General features: G+C 45.8%; 1 protein-coding gene across 25 annotated transcripts in view; it reads right to left on the minus strand.

Moving 5' to 3' along the window:
- The window catches only part of PPP2R2B (protein phosphatase 2 regulatory subunit Bbeta), a 705,283-nt gene that overhangs the window by 46,977 nt on the left and 642,536 nt on the right, over positions 1 to 15,770 (minus strand). For all 25 annotated transcript variants that reach the window (XM_055557503.1, XM_055557439.1, XM_055557489.1 and 22 more), the window contains one exon: positions 12,218 to 12,382. In XM_055557503.1, the coding sequence (XP_055413478.1) occupies positions 12,218 to 12,382 (165 nt within the window). The remainder of the gene's footprint in view (positions 1 to 12,217; positions 12,383 to 15,770) is intronic.

Below are 15,770 nucleotides of genomic sequence, written 5' to 3' on the forward strand. Positions count from 1 at the left end.
TGATTTTATCTGATGGAGGGAATTTTTGTGGCCATGTCTCAAGCTGCCTATTTGCCAGTGTGGAAGGGCCCTGGGGCAAGGATAGAATGACGTTGGGAAGCAGAGTGACCAGTAGAGCCAATACAGGAGGACAGATGCTGTAGGATTGTCCATCACCACTGCTTAGAGGAGCCCTGGCTCCTCACTCTGGCCTTCAAGACCCTGTGAGGCCAGCCTCCCCTCCTGCAAGTCCCCAGCACAAGCCACTCCCTGACAACAGGATGGGACCTCTAGGGCAGGTAATGAGTGGGGCAGGTCTGGCCAAATGAAGACAGAATTAAGATGCAACCAAGGAACCTGTCCTGTGTCATCAGACACTGAGCCTTGTGCTCACACAGCCATTGATTTCATACAGCAGATGTGCACTGGGAACCTTCTATGTGCCAGGCAGTCTGCTAGCTGCTTTGACTTTAATTAACTAGTTAATGTCCAGAGATTTCCACGAGACCAAATCGTATACTCACTTCTCTGCTCTCACCTTTCTTGACCTCTCAGAAGCATCTGACACAATTGATCCCTGCATCTTTCTGAATCATTCTCTTCTCTTGGCTTCTATGCCTACCACTCCCTCCGTCCAACTCTGCTCCTTGGTTTTTCTCTTACCTCCCTAGCAGCTCATCCTCAGTCTCTTATAAGAGGCTGCCTACTTCTCCTCCGACCCCACTGGTAAGTGCTTGGCCTCCATCCTGGACTCTCTGCTCCTCTGCATCTACACCTCTTTCCTATATGGCTTTAAAGACCACGAGATACTCATGACTCCTACATTTCTATCCTCCAGCCCAGACCTCTTCCAGACTCAGGTATCCAACTATTATCAGACTTCTCTAACTGGGTGTATCACAGGCATCTCAATCTGGACATATCCAAAACAGAACCCTTGGTCTTTGCACGTCAAACCTGTTCCTTCCTGTCTCATCAGGGTATATTACCACTATACCCTTGGCAGCTCCAACCAAAACCCAAGTTTTCTCAGGATCCTCCCTTTCTGTCACCTCTCCGCTTTCAGCCTCTCTCAGCCTGACCACCTCAGTAGATTCTGTGTGCATCCACTCATCACCCCATCACTACCCCATCACCTGTCTCAGCAACTATCATTTCTTTCCAGATCATGGCGTGAGCCTCCTAACTGGGCTCAGTGCTTCTAGGCTTGCCAATCTTTTTTCGGAATTCTTTTAAGACCATAAACTGAGTATTCACTTCCCTGCTTAGAGCTGTCTATTAGCTTTGGTCACGCCTAGAATGAAATCCAGCACTCTGGTCTCCCCGTGAGGCTCCCCATGCTCTGGTCCAGCATACATTTTCAGCCTCACCCTCCACACTGGTCCCCAGCACATCAGTTTTCAAGCACAGGTCTTTCCCCTTCTGGGTATTCACACATGGTTGTTTCTATGTCAGGGTCTTCCCATTCTGGTGTTCTCTGTTTGGCTCCTTTTGATAATTCAGGTCTTAATTCCAAGACTTTCCCTCACCACCCTAGGGAAATAGCATTGCACCAGCAACTCTTTAGTCCTTTAATTTTCTTATAGCTTTTTTCAATGTCAGAAATTATTAATACCTCACTCATTTGTATACTTGTATATCTTCTGCTAGAATCAAAGCTTCCTGAAGGCAGGAATGAGAAGGTGTTGAAAAAATCTTAGCTGAATAAGTGATTTCTAGAGTCCTGGTTAAGAGGTGTGCATCTGGATCAAACCCAGTTGTCACTTGTTCTCTGGTGGCCGTAAGACTATCATTTCCTCTCTTAGCTAGTTTTCTCATCTATAAAATGTGACTAATAATCATCTGGCCCCCATAGGGTTGTCAGGACCTTGGCTTACTCTCTTAATATTGTAAATGCCACAGAAGTTAGCTGTGATTAAAGCTGCTGACATGATTACATAATGACCACGGCTACTTCCCACCCCATTCCTGCTCTTAGTCGACACATGTGGAAGGGAAATAAGACAGCATCACCTCTGCAACCATAACTAACATGGAGCTCTTTCATGGGCCAGGCATTGTTCTAAGGCTTCACGGTGTCTTCTCATTTAATCCTCATAAGCCCCATAATAAGGTAAGTGCTGCTACTAGTCATATGCTATAGGTAAGCAAATATAGACACAGGTTAAGTAACCTGTTTTAGGTCATGGATGTAGACTGACAGTGAATACCACTTTGATTTTCCTCCCCTGATTTGGCCCTATCTGTGAGTTTACTCTCAGTTTAGTTTGACAGAAGGGAAGAAACAAAGCTGATATGATCTGGGCTGTGCTTCTGGGCAATGCTATAGAATGAATGACTGTGTCCCTTTAAACTCGTATGCTGAGGGACTTCCCTGGTGGTCCACTGGCTAAGACCCTGCACTCCTGATACAGGGGGCCCAGGTGCAATCCCTGGTCAGGGAACTAGATCCCACAGTCCAAAACTAAGAGCCCACATGCTGCAGTGAAGATCTCTCATGCCACAACTAAGATCAGGCGCAGCACCCCCCAAAAAAGAAATTCTTACACTGAAATGTAACGTCCAGTGTGATGGTATCTGAAGAGGGGTTGGGGAGGTGATTAGGTCATGAGGGTGGTGCTCTCACGAATGTGATTAGTGCCCTTATGAGAAAGAGACTCCAAGGTACCCGCACATCCTTCTGCTGTGCAAGGACCCAGCAAGAAGATGGCCATCTGTGGACCAAGAAGCGGGTCTGCACCCCACACTGAATCTGCTGGTGCCTTATCCTGGACTTCTTAGCATCCAGAACCAAGAGACAGATGTCTGTTGTTTAAGCCATCCAATCTTTGGTATTCAATTACATCAGCTCGAATGGACTAAGACAGGAGACTTCATCCTAGGTTTCACACTGCCTTGCCCATCCTAAGGACCTAAAACAGGTGCTGTCCAGGGTGTGTGTGGAGGGAATCCCTTTTGTCCATCTTGGAGCTGAGGCACCCAGCAGGCTCTCTGGTTAGCCACCAAACTTCTTCCAATTAAAGAAGTAAAACTGCAACCTTGGGGAGAATCTGGAAAATAGGAAAACTGCCTGCATTTCAGTGCCCTGACATCATCCCTTTCATGAACACCCCCTTGTCCTTATCTTCACACTGCTGAATTCAGGATTGGTTTGTAACCCTGCATCCTGCTTTAACATTTATCATAAGCATTTCCCCGCATGCTCCATCTTTAACTGTGTCCAAAGGTCGTTGGCAAGTCACATCTCTATGGCCCTTCATGGAACCCCTTTCTCAATTCCCACTCCCATTTGAGGATTCCAGTTGCTAGTTTTCTTAAAATGACTTATTTAAATTGAAGTAGAGTTGATTTACAATATTGTGTTAGTTTCAGGTGTAGAGCAAAGTGATTTAGTTATATATATATATTTCATATTCTTTTCTGTTATAGATTATTACAGGATATGAAATACAGTTCCCTGTGCTATACCTTAGGTTCTTGCTTTATTTTTTTAAAATCCACTTTATATTCAATGGTGTGTATCTGGCAATCCCATACACCTAAGCTTCTGCTTTTCTTATATGCTGTTAAACTCTGCTTACTCAGGATGCTTATACATGATTTTTGAGTAGGAAACAGACTTCTTAGCACCTCATCACCTTTAAAATCAGTTCCTGCCTGCATGCATGCTAAGTCGCTTCGGTTGTGTCCAACTCTTTGAGACCCATGGACTGTAGCCCACCGGGCTGCTCTATCCATGGGATTCTCCAGGCCAGAATACTGGAGTGGGTTGCCATGCCCTCCTCCAGGAAAATCAGTTCAAGTCCCCTTTATTCAGAGAGAAATTATGCTTCCACACCACATGAAAGCACCCAGACATCATCACCATAAAACACGTGGGGAGGTGTGGAGGCTCCACGTACAGGCTTTATTGCCCCTGTCCTCTGGTCCCCACCTCATTCAATACGAGCCACAGGCACTGTGTGCTCATGACGGGTTGGGGTTGCACCAAGTGCCCCAGATCCATGCCCACTTTTCAGCCTCACCATCTTTAGGAAACGATCAGCGTTGGCAACCTGCTCAGGCTGCCTGTGGCGAACAAGCCCGGGACCCACCCCTGGATCTGTCAGCCCCAGGGACTGTGCTCTGGATTATTTTCAGGTCTTCTACTAGGGGCCAAATTGTGTACCCCGCCCCCAAATTCTTACATTGAAGTTCTAATCCTCAGTGCTTCAGAATATAACCATATTTGGAGGTAGGATCTTTAAAGCTGTAATTAAATTTAAAAAATGAGGTCATGAGGGTTGACCCTAATCCAGTATGACTAGTGTCCTTATAAGAAGGACAGTTTGGGACCCAGACACATGCAGAGAGAAGATGACATGAAGACACAGGGAGAGGATGGTCAGTAGCAAGCCAAGGGGAGAGCCCTGGAAGAGATCCTTTCTCCACGGTCTTCAGAGGAAACCAATCCCGGTGATGCCTTGGTCCAGGACTTCTAGCCTCCAGAACAGGGAGATAATTACATTTTGTTTTTTAAGTTGCCCAGCCCACGGTACTTTGTTATAATAACTCTCATAACTGAAAACCCCTTCTTTCAACTGCCTTTTCCCACCTGCCTGCCTTTCCACCACAGTTGCTCAGTGAAGCCTCACTTATAGCTGGGCATTATGCTAAGTGTTAGTAATGCAGTGGTTGGTCAAAGAAATAAAGTTCCTGCCTTTATGGGGGCTTCCCAGGTGGTGCTAGTGGTAAAGAACCTGCCTGCCAATGCAAGAGATGTAATGAGACGTGAGTTTGGTCCCTTGGTCGGGAAGATCACTTGGAAGAGGGTGTGGCAACCCACTCCAGTATTCTTGCCTGGAGAATCCTGTGGACAGAGGAGCCTGTAGGCCACAGTCCATGGGGTTGCACGGGGTCGGACAGGACTGAAGTGACATAGCATGCACACATCCCTTTATGAAGTCTACATTCTAGTCAGGGAGACAGAGGAAGAAAAATGTCTATAGTTGAGAACAAAGAAATATGCAGGGAAATAAAGTAGGGTGATGTAGTAGAAATAGAGTGAAGATGGGGAAACAGAGAAGTCATCTTTGAGAGGTATTTCCCCAGACACCTAAAAAATGAGAGTAGTCCAGACAAGGGAGGGCATGGTGGGAGGGCATTTCAGGTAGGGGACAGGCTGTGCAAAGGGCCTGAGGCAGGAAAGGGCTGGGTGTGCTGAAGGTGCAGAAAGCAGGCCATTGTTGTCAGACTACAAGGGATTGAGGATGGAAAGGTGGGCAGGGACCAGATTCCCATGGGGCTGGGAAGGGAGTTTAAATTTAATGTCTCTCCCCTTTCCGAGGTTGTCATTCACCACATCTGGCCAGTTTTTTCACTCAACTCCTAATTGTTGTTGTTTAGTTGCTAAGTGTCTGACTCTTTGCAACCCCATGGACTGTAGCCTGCCAGGCTCCTCTGTCCATGGGATTCTCTAAGCAATACTGGAGTGGGTTGCCATTTCCTCCTTCAGGAGATCCTCCTGACTCAGGAATCGAACCTATGTCTCCTACATTAGAAGGTGAACTCTTTACCACTGAGCCACCAGGGAAGCCCCAACTCCCAGTACTCACACATTAAAAGGGAAAAGCAAAACAGCTCAGCCCCTGCTGCTGCCATCAGCACCCTATTGTTTCAGGCATTAGAATCTCAAACTGCAAACACAACCCTTGTCACTACTGCCAGGAGCGATAGAAAAAAAAATTGAGAGATGAGGAAGAGAATCATCCTTTCCAACCCCTGCTGAGTATGCAGAGTGAGGGACATATGGAAATTAATATATGCAGCTCTGATAGCACGAATCTCCTCGGCATTTTGATTAAACATCGACGGTTATTAAATACCCTCCTTTCAGAGCTCATCTCCGAAAGCCAATGTTGCTTTTCATTTTGAACTCTGATGAACTGTCTCAATTCCGTTTGCACACCCGGGCTGAACCATGGTCTGCGGAAGGCTGGTGTTGGAGGAGGATGGAGAAAATCAATATGAAATGTCAGGCGCGAGGTCAGATTGAACTTGTTTTCCCAGCTGGCGGGAGCTGGGGCCGCCACTGCAGCAGCCAAACAAAGGGAGATGCTCACCGAGGAAGGTCGGCACTTTGGACTGAGTCAAGAAAATGAATTTCGTTCGCTCCTTAATTAGATTAGGAGGCTGGCGGCTGGCAATTCCGAGTGCTGTTGATGTCGGGATTGGGCGCGGGGAGGCAAGGATGCGGCAGGGGTCTGCAAATGGCTGGCTCGCTCCTGGCCTCCCTAGGGACTGTCCACTGGGTTCTGCTTCTCCAGGGCTGTGTGCGACCCAGACTGTAGGGAGGAGCAGCCTCCAGGAACACCTGGATGTGTGGGCTCAATGATTCTCCCCAATATCTTCCTCAGGGAGCTTCTCTGTCTTTAGGCAGAAGCTCAGAGGTCACTGCCTTGGGATATAAGGTCCTTGTTACATCCCCTCCCAGCACCACAAGGCTCTGTTTTCATACCACTTATTACAGTCATGATGTCATATCTATCTGGGATTCTCTGATGAATGTATCTTCCCTCCTCAGACAGTGTGATGGTTCATCTTATGCAATGGGGTGGCCAGATATTTGGTCGGACATAATCCTGCAGTTTTTGGAGGGTTGTTTTTGAGTGAATTTAACATTTAAATTAATAGTCTGGGTAAAGCAGATTGTCCTTCCTAATGGGGGTGGGCCCTATTCCATCAGCTGAAGATCTGAATAGAAAAAAAAGCTGACCCTCCCTCCAGTAAGAGAAAATTCTGCTGCCTGACTCCTTCCAGCATGGACATCAATTTTTCCCTGCCTTTGCTGTTGAACTGGAACATTGGCTCTTCTTGGACCACAAGCCTGCCCGCCTTTGCATTAAAAGTACTTCATCAGCTCTTCTGGGTCTCCTGCAGGCACACTGCAGGTCCTGGGACCTGTTGGTCTCCCTAATTGCATGACCCAAATACTTCTAACAATTATTTCATATTTATATACACACATGTAATACATGCATATACACATATGCATGTGTATGTATGTGTATATACATTATACATATATATGTATAAAAGATATATGTCTCCTACTGGCTCCGTTTCTCTGCAGACCCTCACCAATACTGACCTTGAGCTGCAAGAAGGAAGAAAGCAGACCCGGCTTTGCTCATCACTGTGTCCCAGAGTCAGGCACAGTACCTCACATATAGTTTGTGGTCAACAAATACTAGTTAAATAAATGAATAACGGGGCTTATGTATCTGGAAGGAGGGTTGGAGTTTTGCCCTCCTTGTAGCCGCCAACCTCAAATCAGGGACACTCAGGAGGAGTACCTGGAGAAGGACATGGCAACCCACTCCAGTATTCTTGCCTGGAGAATCCCATGGACAGAAGAGCCTGGGCTACAGTCCATGGGGTCACAAAGAGTCGGACACAACTGAAGTGACTTAGCATGCATGCACAGGAGGAGTAACTGTGGTAACAGCTGCTGACATTTGCTGACTTCCATGTGCCTGACTCAGGGCTCAGCTTTTCGACACACAATGACAGTTACTCCTCATGAATAACCAGCCCTGTGAGACAGTCTTCATTATCTCTATGTTCAAAGGAGGAGCTTGAGATTCAGAGGGATTCAATAACTTGATTTGGGGGGTCACACAGCTGCTGTCAGAGCTGAGTTCTGATTCTGATGCTTCTGCTCTAAGCCATTCTAATTCTGGAACTTTCTAAGGCCTTATCCTTTTTCCATCTTGAGTTCACAGTTCATTGAGCCTTCTAGGCAGCTTCCTCCTCCCTATCCAGCCCTTGTGTGCGTCTGTCTGACTCCAGAGCCCAGGCTGGTGTCTGCCACACTGGGCTGTGAACACACCTGGTTTCTCGTGCCTTCTCTACCACCCATTTTGGGTCGGTGGCCCTTCAAGCCCAGTTAGACGACTCATGTCACCTCCCACACAACTGGGACCCTGTCCCAGACTGGTCCTCACCCCCTCACTCTCTTTCCATATGGCTTCTTATGAGTCCACAAGCCACATGTCATTTATTTCAACCCTAAGGCGTACATTTATTTATGGAATCAATATTTACTGAGCACCTGTTTGTATGTCAGTCCTTTGTGATACAATGTGAGCAAAATATTGGGATAGCTAAAAAGTTCACTTGGGCTTTTCTGTAACATCTTATGAAAAAGTCTGAATGAATTATTTGGTCAACCCAATAGATTCAGTTCCTGTCTTCCTCTAGAGGGGAAGGATATTGAATAAGTAATATCCATGTGTGATGAATGCCAATCTCTAATATTGCTTTACATCCCCACAGTTATTTTAAAAGAAAATGTTTATTTTTCCCCTTTTCTTTCTCTTCTAGTTCCATAGCTACCATCCTTATCTAGGTTATGAATTTCCACTGTATTGAAACAAAGGCACAACCTTCTAATTCTCCTGTTTCTTCCTACCACCACTGTGTTAATCTTCCATAAAATATAAATTCTATAATTCTGTTCTCCAACCAAGTGATCTCCAATTGCTCTTCACATACTAGGAACTGTGCTTCTCAAACTGGGGCAGACGTATATATCCTTGGAGGTCAGGGAGGAGGAGGAAGAGGATATGGGGGTGCTCGAAGTGGTATAGGAAGCCATAGATAAATGTTGCATCTTTTGGAAATGTTAATTTTGTTTGAAATTTGGGGTTGGGTAGAAATGTAAATATTAAATTAAGTGGAAAGTAGTCATTTTATGGGAATAAAATGTAAAACCCATGTGAAATTTTAAGATGGAAAAATAAGACTTCAAAGAAAACCGTCTGTGGTCAGCACGTCCCCTCAGGTGCTGGGCCTCTGCCAGGTGTGTGGCGTTTCGCTTTTGCTGAGAGGCCAGCCCACCCGGAGCACATCAGAGAGGCTGAATTGCTTTGCACTGCCCTTCCTTCACAGCAGCAAGGTTCATGGCCTGGCTCTGGGAGTGCTGTACCTGGTGCAGAAGTTTAAGAAGGACTAGCTATCAGAGGAGCCAGACTCTGGGTATAGAGCAGGTACTCAGTGAATGAATGAATGAATGAAGGCATAAACTTTTGACTCTGATATTCAACCACTGACTTGATATAAACCTTCATACCTATTTGACCTCATTTTCTCCATATTCCTCTTTAACCCAAGCCCAACACTTCTTGCTAAGACTCTTTAAAGGTGCTACATCACTTCATAACTTTAGGTTTTTGCCCTGAAAGCCATGCCCTTGTGTGCATGGCCAAAAACACCCTTCTCTCTATTTCTCACCTAACCAAATCCTACTTGTGCTTCAACATGACTCCTCAGCCTCTGCCTCCCCACTTTGAGGTCTCCTTCCAGTATCCCACGCCCCTACAAATGTCCACATCCCTAATTGTCTCCACCTTTCATTTGGGTGTCCCGGGTACATCTTTCCCCATCAGCCAAACTTGACATTGCTTGAGTGTTGGTCTTACAATGTCTTACCTTTCCATTGTACTCCTCAGAATGCTTTTAAGTAATGGACAGATCACAGATACAGGGAGATCATGTTGAAGACCTGCCAATAAATTTTAGTCTAGATGTGCGGTTCTCAGCTAGAAGCAATTTTCACCCCAGGATATTTCACAATGTCTGGAGTCATTTTTAGTTGTCACAACTGGGGCCTTTGCTGCTTGTATCTAGTGTGAAAAGACCAGGTATGCTAAAAAGCATTCTACAATGCACAGGACAGCCACCTCCACCAAAGAAAGAATCCTGTGCCCTTAATTTAACAATGCATTGTTAAGAAATCCTTGTGGTCATTATAGGATCTTCCTAACCTCTTTCCTTGTGTCCCTTTGTTCTCCCAGACAGAACCCAACATCCATCCTTCTTCTTCAGTCTAAGCAACTTCTCCAAAACAATAATTGTAGTCAGATTAGTCCTCTGGTGACTTTAGTGGCAGTTCATTGAGTTTGAAACAAAATTTAAGTCCATTATCATGGCCATTATGATCAGGCTCTTGCATTCCTCCTGAACTTCACCTGTTCCTTGTCCAAGTCATTCTTTATATACCAGCCATATCAGTCTCCCTTATTGGCTCAAAGATCAACATCAGCACAGACACTAACAAACATTGATAAAGCATCTATCACGAGCCAGGTACTATTTTAGGTGCTGGGGAAACAACAGTGAACAAAACAGAACAAGTCCATGTCCTCAGCGACCCAGTACTACAGATCAGTAGTCTTCAAGAGAACCTTCTGCAATGAAGGGAATGTCTTAGGTCAGTCTTAAGTCAGCACCATCCAATAGAGTAGCTACACATGACTATTGAGTACTGGACATGTGGAGCATCTGAATCAAAATCTTCCAGAAGCGTAAAATACACTTAGTATGACACATCTCGTTAACAATTCTTAATGATTATCTCTTCTAAGCCCTGCAACAAACCCATGAAGTGGATGATATTATCTTACCCATTTTTCATATGAGAAAACAGGCTCGGAAAGGTAAGGGAAAGTTGGACAAAGTCAGATGGCTAATAAGAGATTAGCCTGGCTCTGACCTGGGTCTGTATGACTCCAGGAGCCACACAATCTACATCCCACCACACTAGTCAGACCAGCTGCACTGGGCAATATTCCTCACAGCAAAGGAGTACATGGACATGATCAAAATTATCTAGATAGTCACCCCACTCCCAGCCACATCTCATACAGATGATCATCACTTCGCTCACGTCACTAGGAATTAAAATGAAAAAACTGGGGCTGCGGGGGAGAGAGGGCTTCCTTCCCCATTCTTCACAGCAAGCTGCAGTGGCAGAGTGGCCCCGGAAGATGGTGCTGGCCAGACACACAGATCCTGTGGCTCCTGAGCATCTTGGAAGCTGCACGTTGTTTAGCCTGACCCTGGGTACGGATGACGGCTGCCCTCCAGGCACCTTTACTCCAGGAAGCATTTTGTTTTCTAGAAAACCTCTCTACTAGCCCCAGGTCCGTCCTGTCCACTACACCTGGCTCTCACTTCACTTGCTTACATTGGTCTTAGCCTTTGGCAGCCAACCACTCAGCCTCCATGAGTTTGGAGCCGCTCTGCACCATCAACACCACGAAAACTCCAGCGTGACCCCTAGGCCTGTGGGGGTTCGACCCCACCCCCCTCTCTGAAGCCCTCCTGAGTGCCCACTAGAACCACTGCGCCTTCTAGGGTGCTGCTTCTCAAAGCCTCACCCTCTCCACGAAGCTAATAACCCTGCCCCTCAGCTGCTACTTTTAAAAAAAAATTGAGATATAATTGACATATAACAGTATATTAGTTTCATGAGACTTAATGACTTGATATATGTATGCTGTCGCTGCTAAGTCACTTCAGTCGTGTCCGACTCTGTGTGACCCCATAGATGGCAGCCCACCAGGCTCCCCCGTCCCTGGGATTCTCCAGGCGAGAACACTGGAGTGGGTTGCCATTTCCTTCTCCAATGGATGAAAGTGAAAAGTGAAAGGGAAGTCGCTCAATTGTGTCCGACTCTTTGCAACCCCATGGACTGCAGCCTACCAGACTCCTCCGTCCATGGGATTTGCCAGGCAAGAGCAGTGCAAATATTTACATTCCGTTAGCATCCATCACCATGCAGAGTTGCAATTTCTTTACAATGAGAACTCTTAAGCTCTACTCTCAACAACTTCCAAATACACGCTAAAGCATGAACTTAGTCACCGTCCCCAGGTGCAATTCTTGATTCCTGTGTATTCGCAGGCTCCCCCACTGTCCAGCAAGTCCAGCTCATTCTACTGCCAAGATCCGTCCAGAACCCACCCATTCCTCTCCACTTCTACACCCTGCCCTTGTCCAGGCCACCCAAGTCTCCTGCCTGATATCACAACTCTCTCCTAACTGGTCTTCCCAACCCTGCTTCTCGTCCTCAGGTTCATTTTCCCCAGAGCCGCAAGACAGATCTTAAAACATAGTTCAGACCATATCACCATGTGACGATGACAGGACTCATGTCTGATTCACCTCTGTATTCCGTGGCCCAAAGCCAGTGTTGGTGGGACTCGACACGAGGTTTTCTCTTTACTCAAACACCAGACTTGGAGCTGACTCCCGAGTCAGGACAACACATGTGTAGTCTTCTTACTCCTGGTGTGTCTGAGGTGGGGAAGGAGAGCAACCCCCACCCCCCCCCCGGCCCTCCCGCTTCTCCTTCTGCACGTCAGGGGCCGGTGGCGCACCCACTGCATCAGCCGCGGGGTGGCTGGCTACTCACACTTGGTGTGCCGGTCACACAGCGCCGACGCCCGCATGTCACACAGCCGGATTGTCCCTTTGCTGCTGCTGTACACGAAGGTGTTGCAGTGGTGGGGGTGGAACTCGGCCGCCGTGATCACCTCCGTGAGCTCCTCCATGTTGGCTGGCTTGATGTCCACGATATCTGGCACAGACGAGTCAAGGAGGGGACCACGGGGAGGGGTGCCTCAGCGGGGACTAAGCATCGTTGCTTTATCTAGAGGAACAGGTCAGCACTGAGCACACACGGAGGATCCTCATCAGGACTCTGGGCAGACAGGCAGCTATCACTGGACCCACACAGATGAGGCCCAGGGATGTTCAGTGGCCAAAGGCAGAACTAGACCTCAGGTCTCCCCAGGCCCTAATCAGGGTTCCATCCCCCGTAACATGTAGATGCTCCATCCACATTAAGGTTACCTGCTCACACAGTCAGGCTAAATTGTGCCAGGCTGCAAGGGCTTTCATTTCTCATTTTACAACAGTGGTTAAGAAACCAGTCCCATCACAACTAAATAATTCGATATATTTGAAATTTTAACCAAACTCCTGGGCTGATAAATTGTATCTAGGACAGACTGTGAATCTTCTCCCACAAAATCCCCTGGATCTTTAGAGAGGGTGTGCAGAGAAGGGAACCTTCCTGCACTGTTGGTTGGGAATGTAAATTGAGTCAGCCACTATGGAGGTTCCTTAAAAAACTCAAATCAGAACTATTGTATGACCCAGCAATCCCACTACTGGGCGTATACCCTGAGAAAATCATAATTTAGAAGGACATGTATACCCCAACATTCACTGCGGCACTATTTACAATAGCCAGGACACGGAAGCAACCTAAATGTTCAATGACAGATGAGTGGATAAAGAAGATTTGGTACACATATACAGTGGAATAGTATTCAGTCATAAAAGGGAAAGAAATTAGATCATTTGTAGAGATGTGTGGATGAACTTAAAGCTGTCATACAGAGTTAAGTAAGTCACAAAGAGAAAAAGAAACACCATATACTAATGTATATATGTGGAATCTAGAAAAATAGTACTGATGAGCCTAGTAGCAGGTCAGGAATAGAGACACAACTGTACAGAATGGACTTGTGGACGCAGGGAGGGCAGGGGAGGGTGGGACAACTGGGAGAGAAGCACTGACATATATACACCCCATGTGTAAAACAGACAGCTAGTCGGAAGCTGCTGTATAACACAGGGAGCTCAGCTTGGAGCTCGGTGATGACCTGGCTGGGTGGGATGGGGGTGGGTGGGAAGGAAGCTCAAGGGGGAGGGGATATATGTATACTTATAGCTGATTTACTTCATTGGACAGCAGAGACTAACACAAAATTGTAAAATAATTTTACTGCAATAAAATAACAAAAATAATATGTCAATGAAATTATAATAACAACAGCTGCTACCGTTTATTGAGCACTGACTAAAGTTCAATTGCTGTCCAAAGCACGTCGAGTGCTTTCTTTCATTTAATCCTTATACAGCTCTCTAATCAACACTTCACTTATCTCTGTTTTTTAAAGGGTGGAAACAGAGTCTCAGAGTATGTAAGTAACGTGTCCCAAGTCACATGGCTAGAGTGGCAGTGGTAGGATTTTATCCCAGGTGCAAGATTTGTACTTTTTAGTAATTATGCAAAATTTCTCTTACTGAAGATATACAGGATCTCAAATCTCCATAAACTGTGATTTGCTTTAGAGCTTGTGTGGGAGTTCAATTATTAAAGAAAAGCCATCCAATTGTACAGCAGGATAGTTCTGGCCTCCCTTGTAATATACCCTTAGTTTTATCATAGTTTTCCCTTTTTTTGTCCTGAGTATTTTCCTTTTTGATGAAGAATCATCATACCTCTATTTTTAAGGAACATATCCTTGTGTATTGAAATGAAACATTTGGCCTTTCATCTATCAATGTGATGGTGACCTAATAGAAACAAACACCTTAGTGGGGGTGAGTTTGTTCCATTCATATCCCTACTGAGAGCGTGGGGGACCTGGGTGCAGGTAGGGAGGTGCCTGAGGGCTTGCTGTCTGAGAACCTGCATAGGAAGAGGTCTCTTGATGTGGATGCTGTGAACCAAAATGATTCTCACTGTTGAACCACGTTTGTGATTTCGCCCCACCTGTTTACCGGGTAGCATTTTTCAACTTAACATTTGTTTCTATGGGTGAACTTAAATCGACTTACTTTTTTCTTTACTCAGCCTCGTAATCAGTAATCCAATATTCATGAAATCATCAGTTTAATAAGCTAGTTACATTTTAAATAACACACCTGAAATAAATGCATTTAATAATTAAAATGAACACATTTATGGGTGTGCCAGGAACTGACGAATCACATTTTGGAAAACACTGCATTGAATCAACAAGCAATAACTTGAGACAGTTCTGTTTGACTGGGATGGATAAAAGTCTATGTTTTTTTGTGAGGTTGGTGGCCTAATCTCCTCCTTAGAGTTTAAAAGAGTAATGAGTAAATGCACTGATATTTTTAGTCACATTAGCACTAACTCAGTAGTCATCTATTAGCAAATATCACCCATGCTCTGGCATGTAGTTTGATGCAATAATGGCTGTGTATCTGGTTGTGCCTCTTTCTCCTTCAATTATCTCTTATAAATCCTGTTGGGTTCTTTCTAAAATTTTCTTGAGATTGAACTAACATTACATTTTGCTACAATTTCCCTCAGCAACCCAGATGCAGATATTACTTGTGTCTCTGGAGAATGTAGGTCCCCTGGACTCATGAAATACTACCTTCTCAACTGCTCCCAGAGTTATAAATATTATCACAGTTAGCATCACGTGCTGGGGAACAGGAGCCTGTTTCCCCCCAAAAGAAGGCCCCAAGCTGCAGCTCTGGGGTTCTTCCCAGCCCCCTGACCCACGCATGCCCTGGGCTTTGTGGCCACAATACAGGGTGGGGTGAGCAGAGGTTGGTGTTCAGCTGTTGTCAGATTTCATTTCCCTCCAGAAAGAGCCTCCATACTCCACTGTGCCAGTGAGCATGTTTTTCTTTTCCCAAAATAGGGCAAGAAAATCTGGTGTTAGCTTTCTCAACCTCTACCAGTACAGCTCTAAAAACAAGCTAACTGGAAAGGATCTTGGCTGTGTGGGAGGGGGAGGTGCTACATCTATGGTTACTTTTTTTCTCACCTAAAAATAAAGCTCACAAGTTAGAACGTGTGAAAACGAAGTGCTTAAACATATATATGAAACCAGGAGCATCCTCCACCTTCAAGAACACCATGAGAACTGAATGTGCTTAGGGTTGCTGCCACTGGACCCTTCCTCTCTCCTTCCCCGCCATCCATCCTGGACCTCCAAGCCTGCCCACTGTCCCTCACACCCAAGCATCTTCCTTGTGACTAAATAGAGTGCTTCTTTGGGTCTGAATTTATGGGGTTCAGAAGAAAAGCCATGACTCCAATCCTCTTTTTAGTAATTGTGATGATAAGGACAACAAGAAAGATAATACGAAAATAAAAAGCAGTTGCCAATGTTCATCAAGTGCCACGC

This window comes from Bubalus kerabau, chromosome 1 (genome assembly GCF_029407905.1).
Source record: "Bubalus kerabau isolate K-KA32 ecotype Philippines breed swamp buffalo chromosome 1, PCC_UOA_SB_1v2, whole genome shotgun sequence".
Classification (NCBI taxonomy): Eukaryota; Metazoa; Chordata; class Mammalia; order Artiodactyla; family Bovidae; genus Bubalus; species Bubalus kerabau.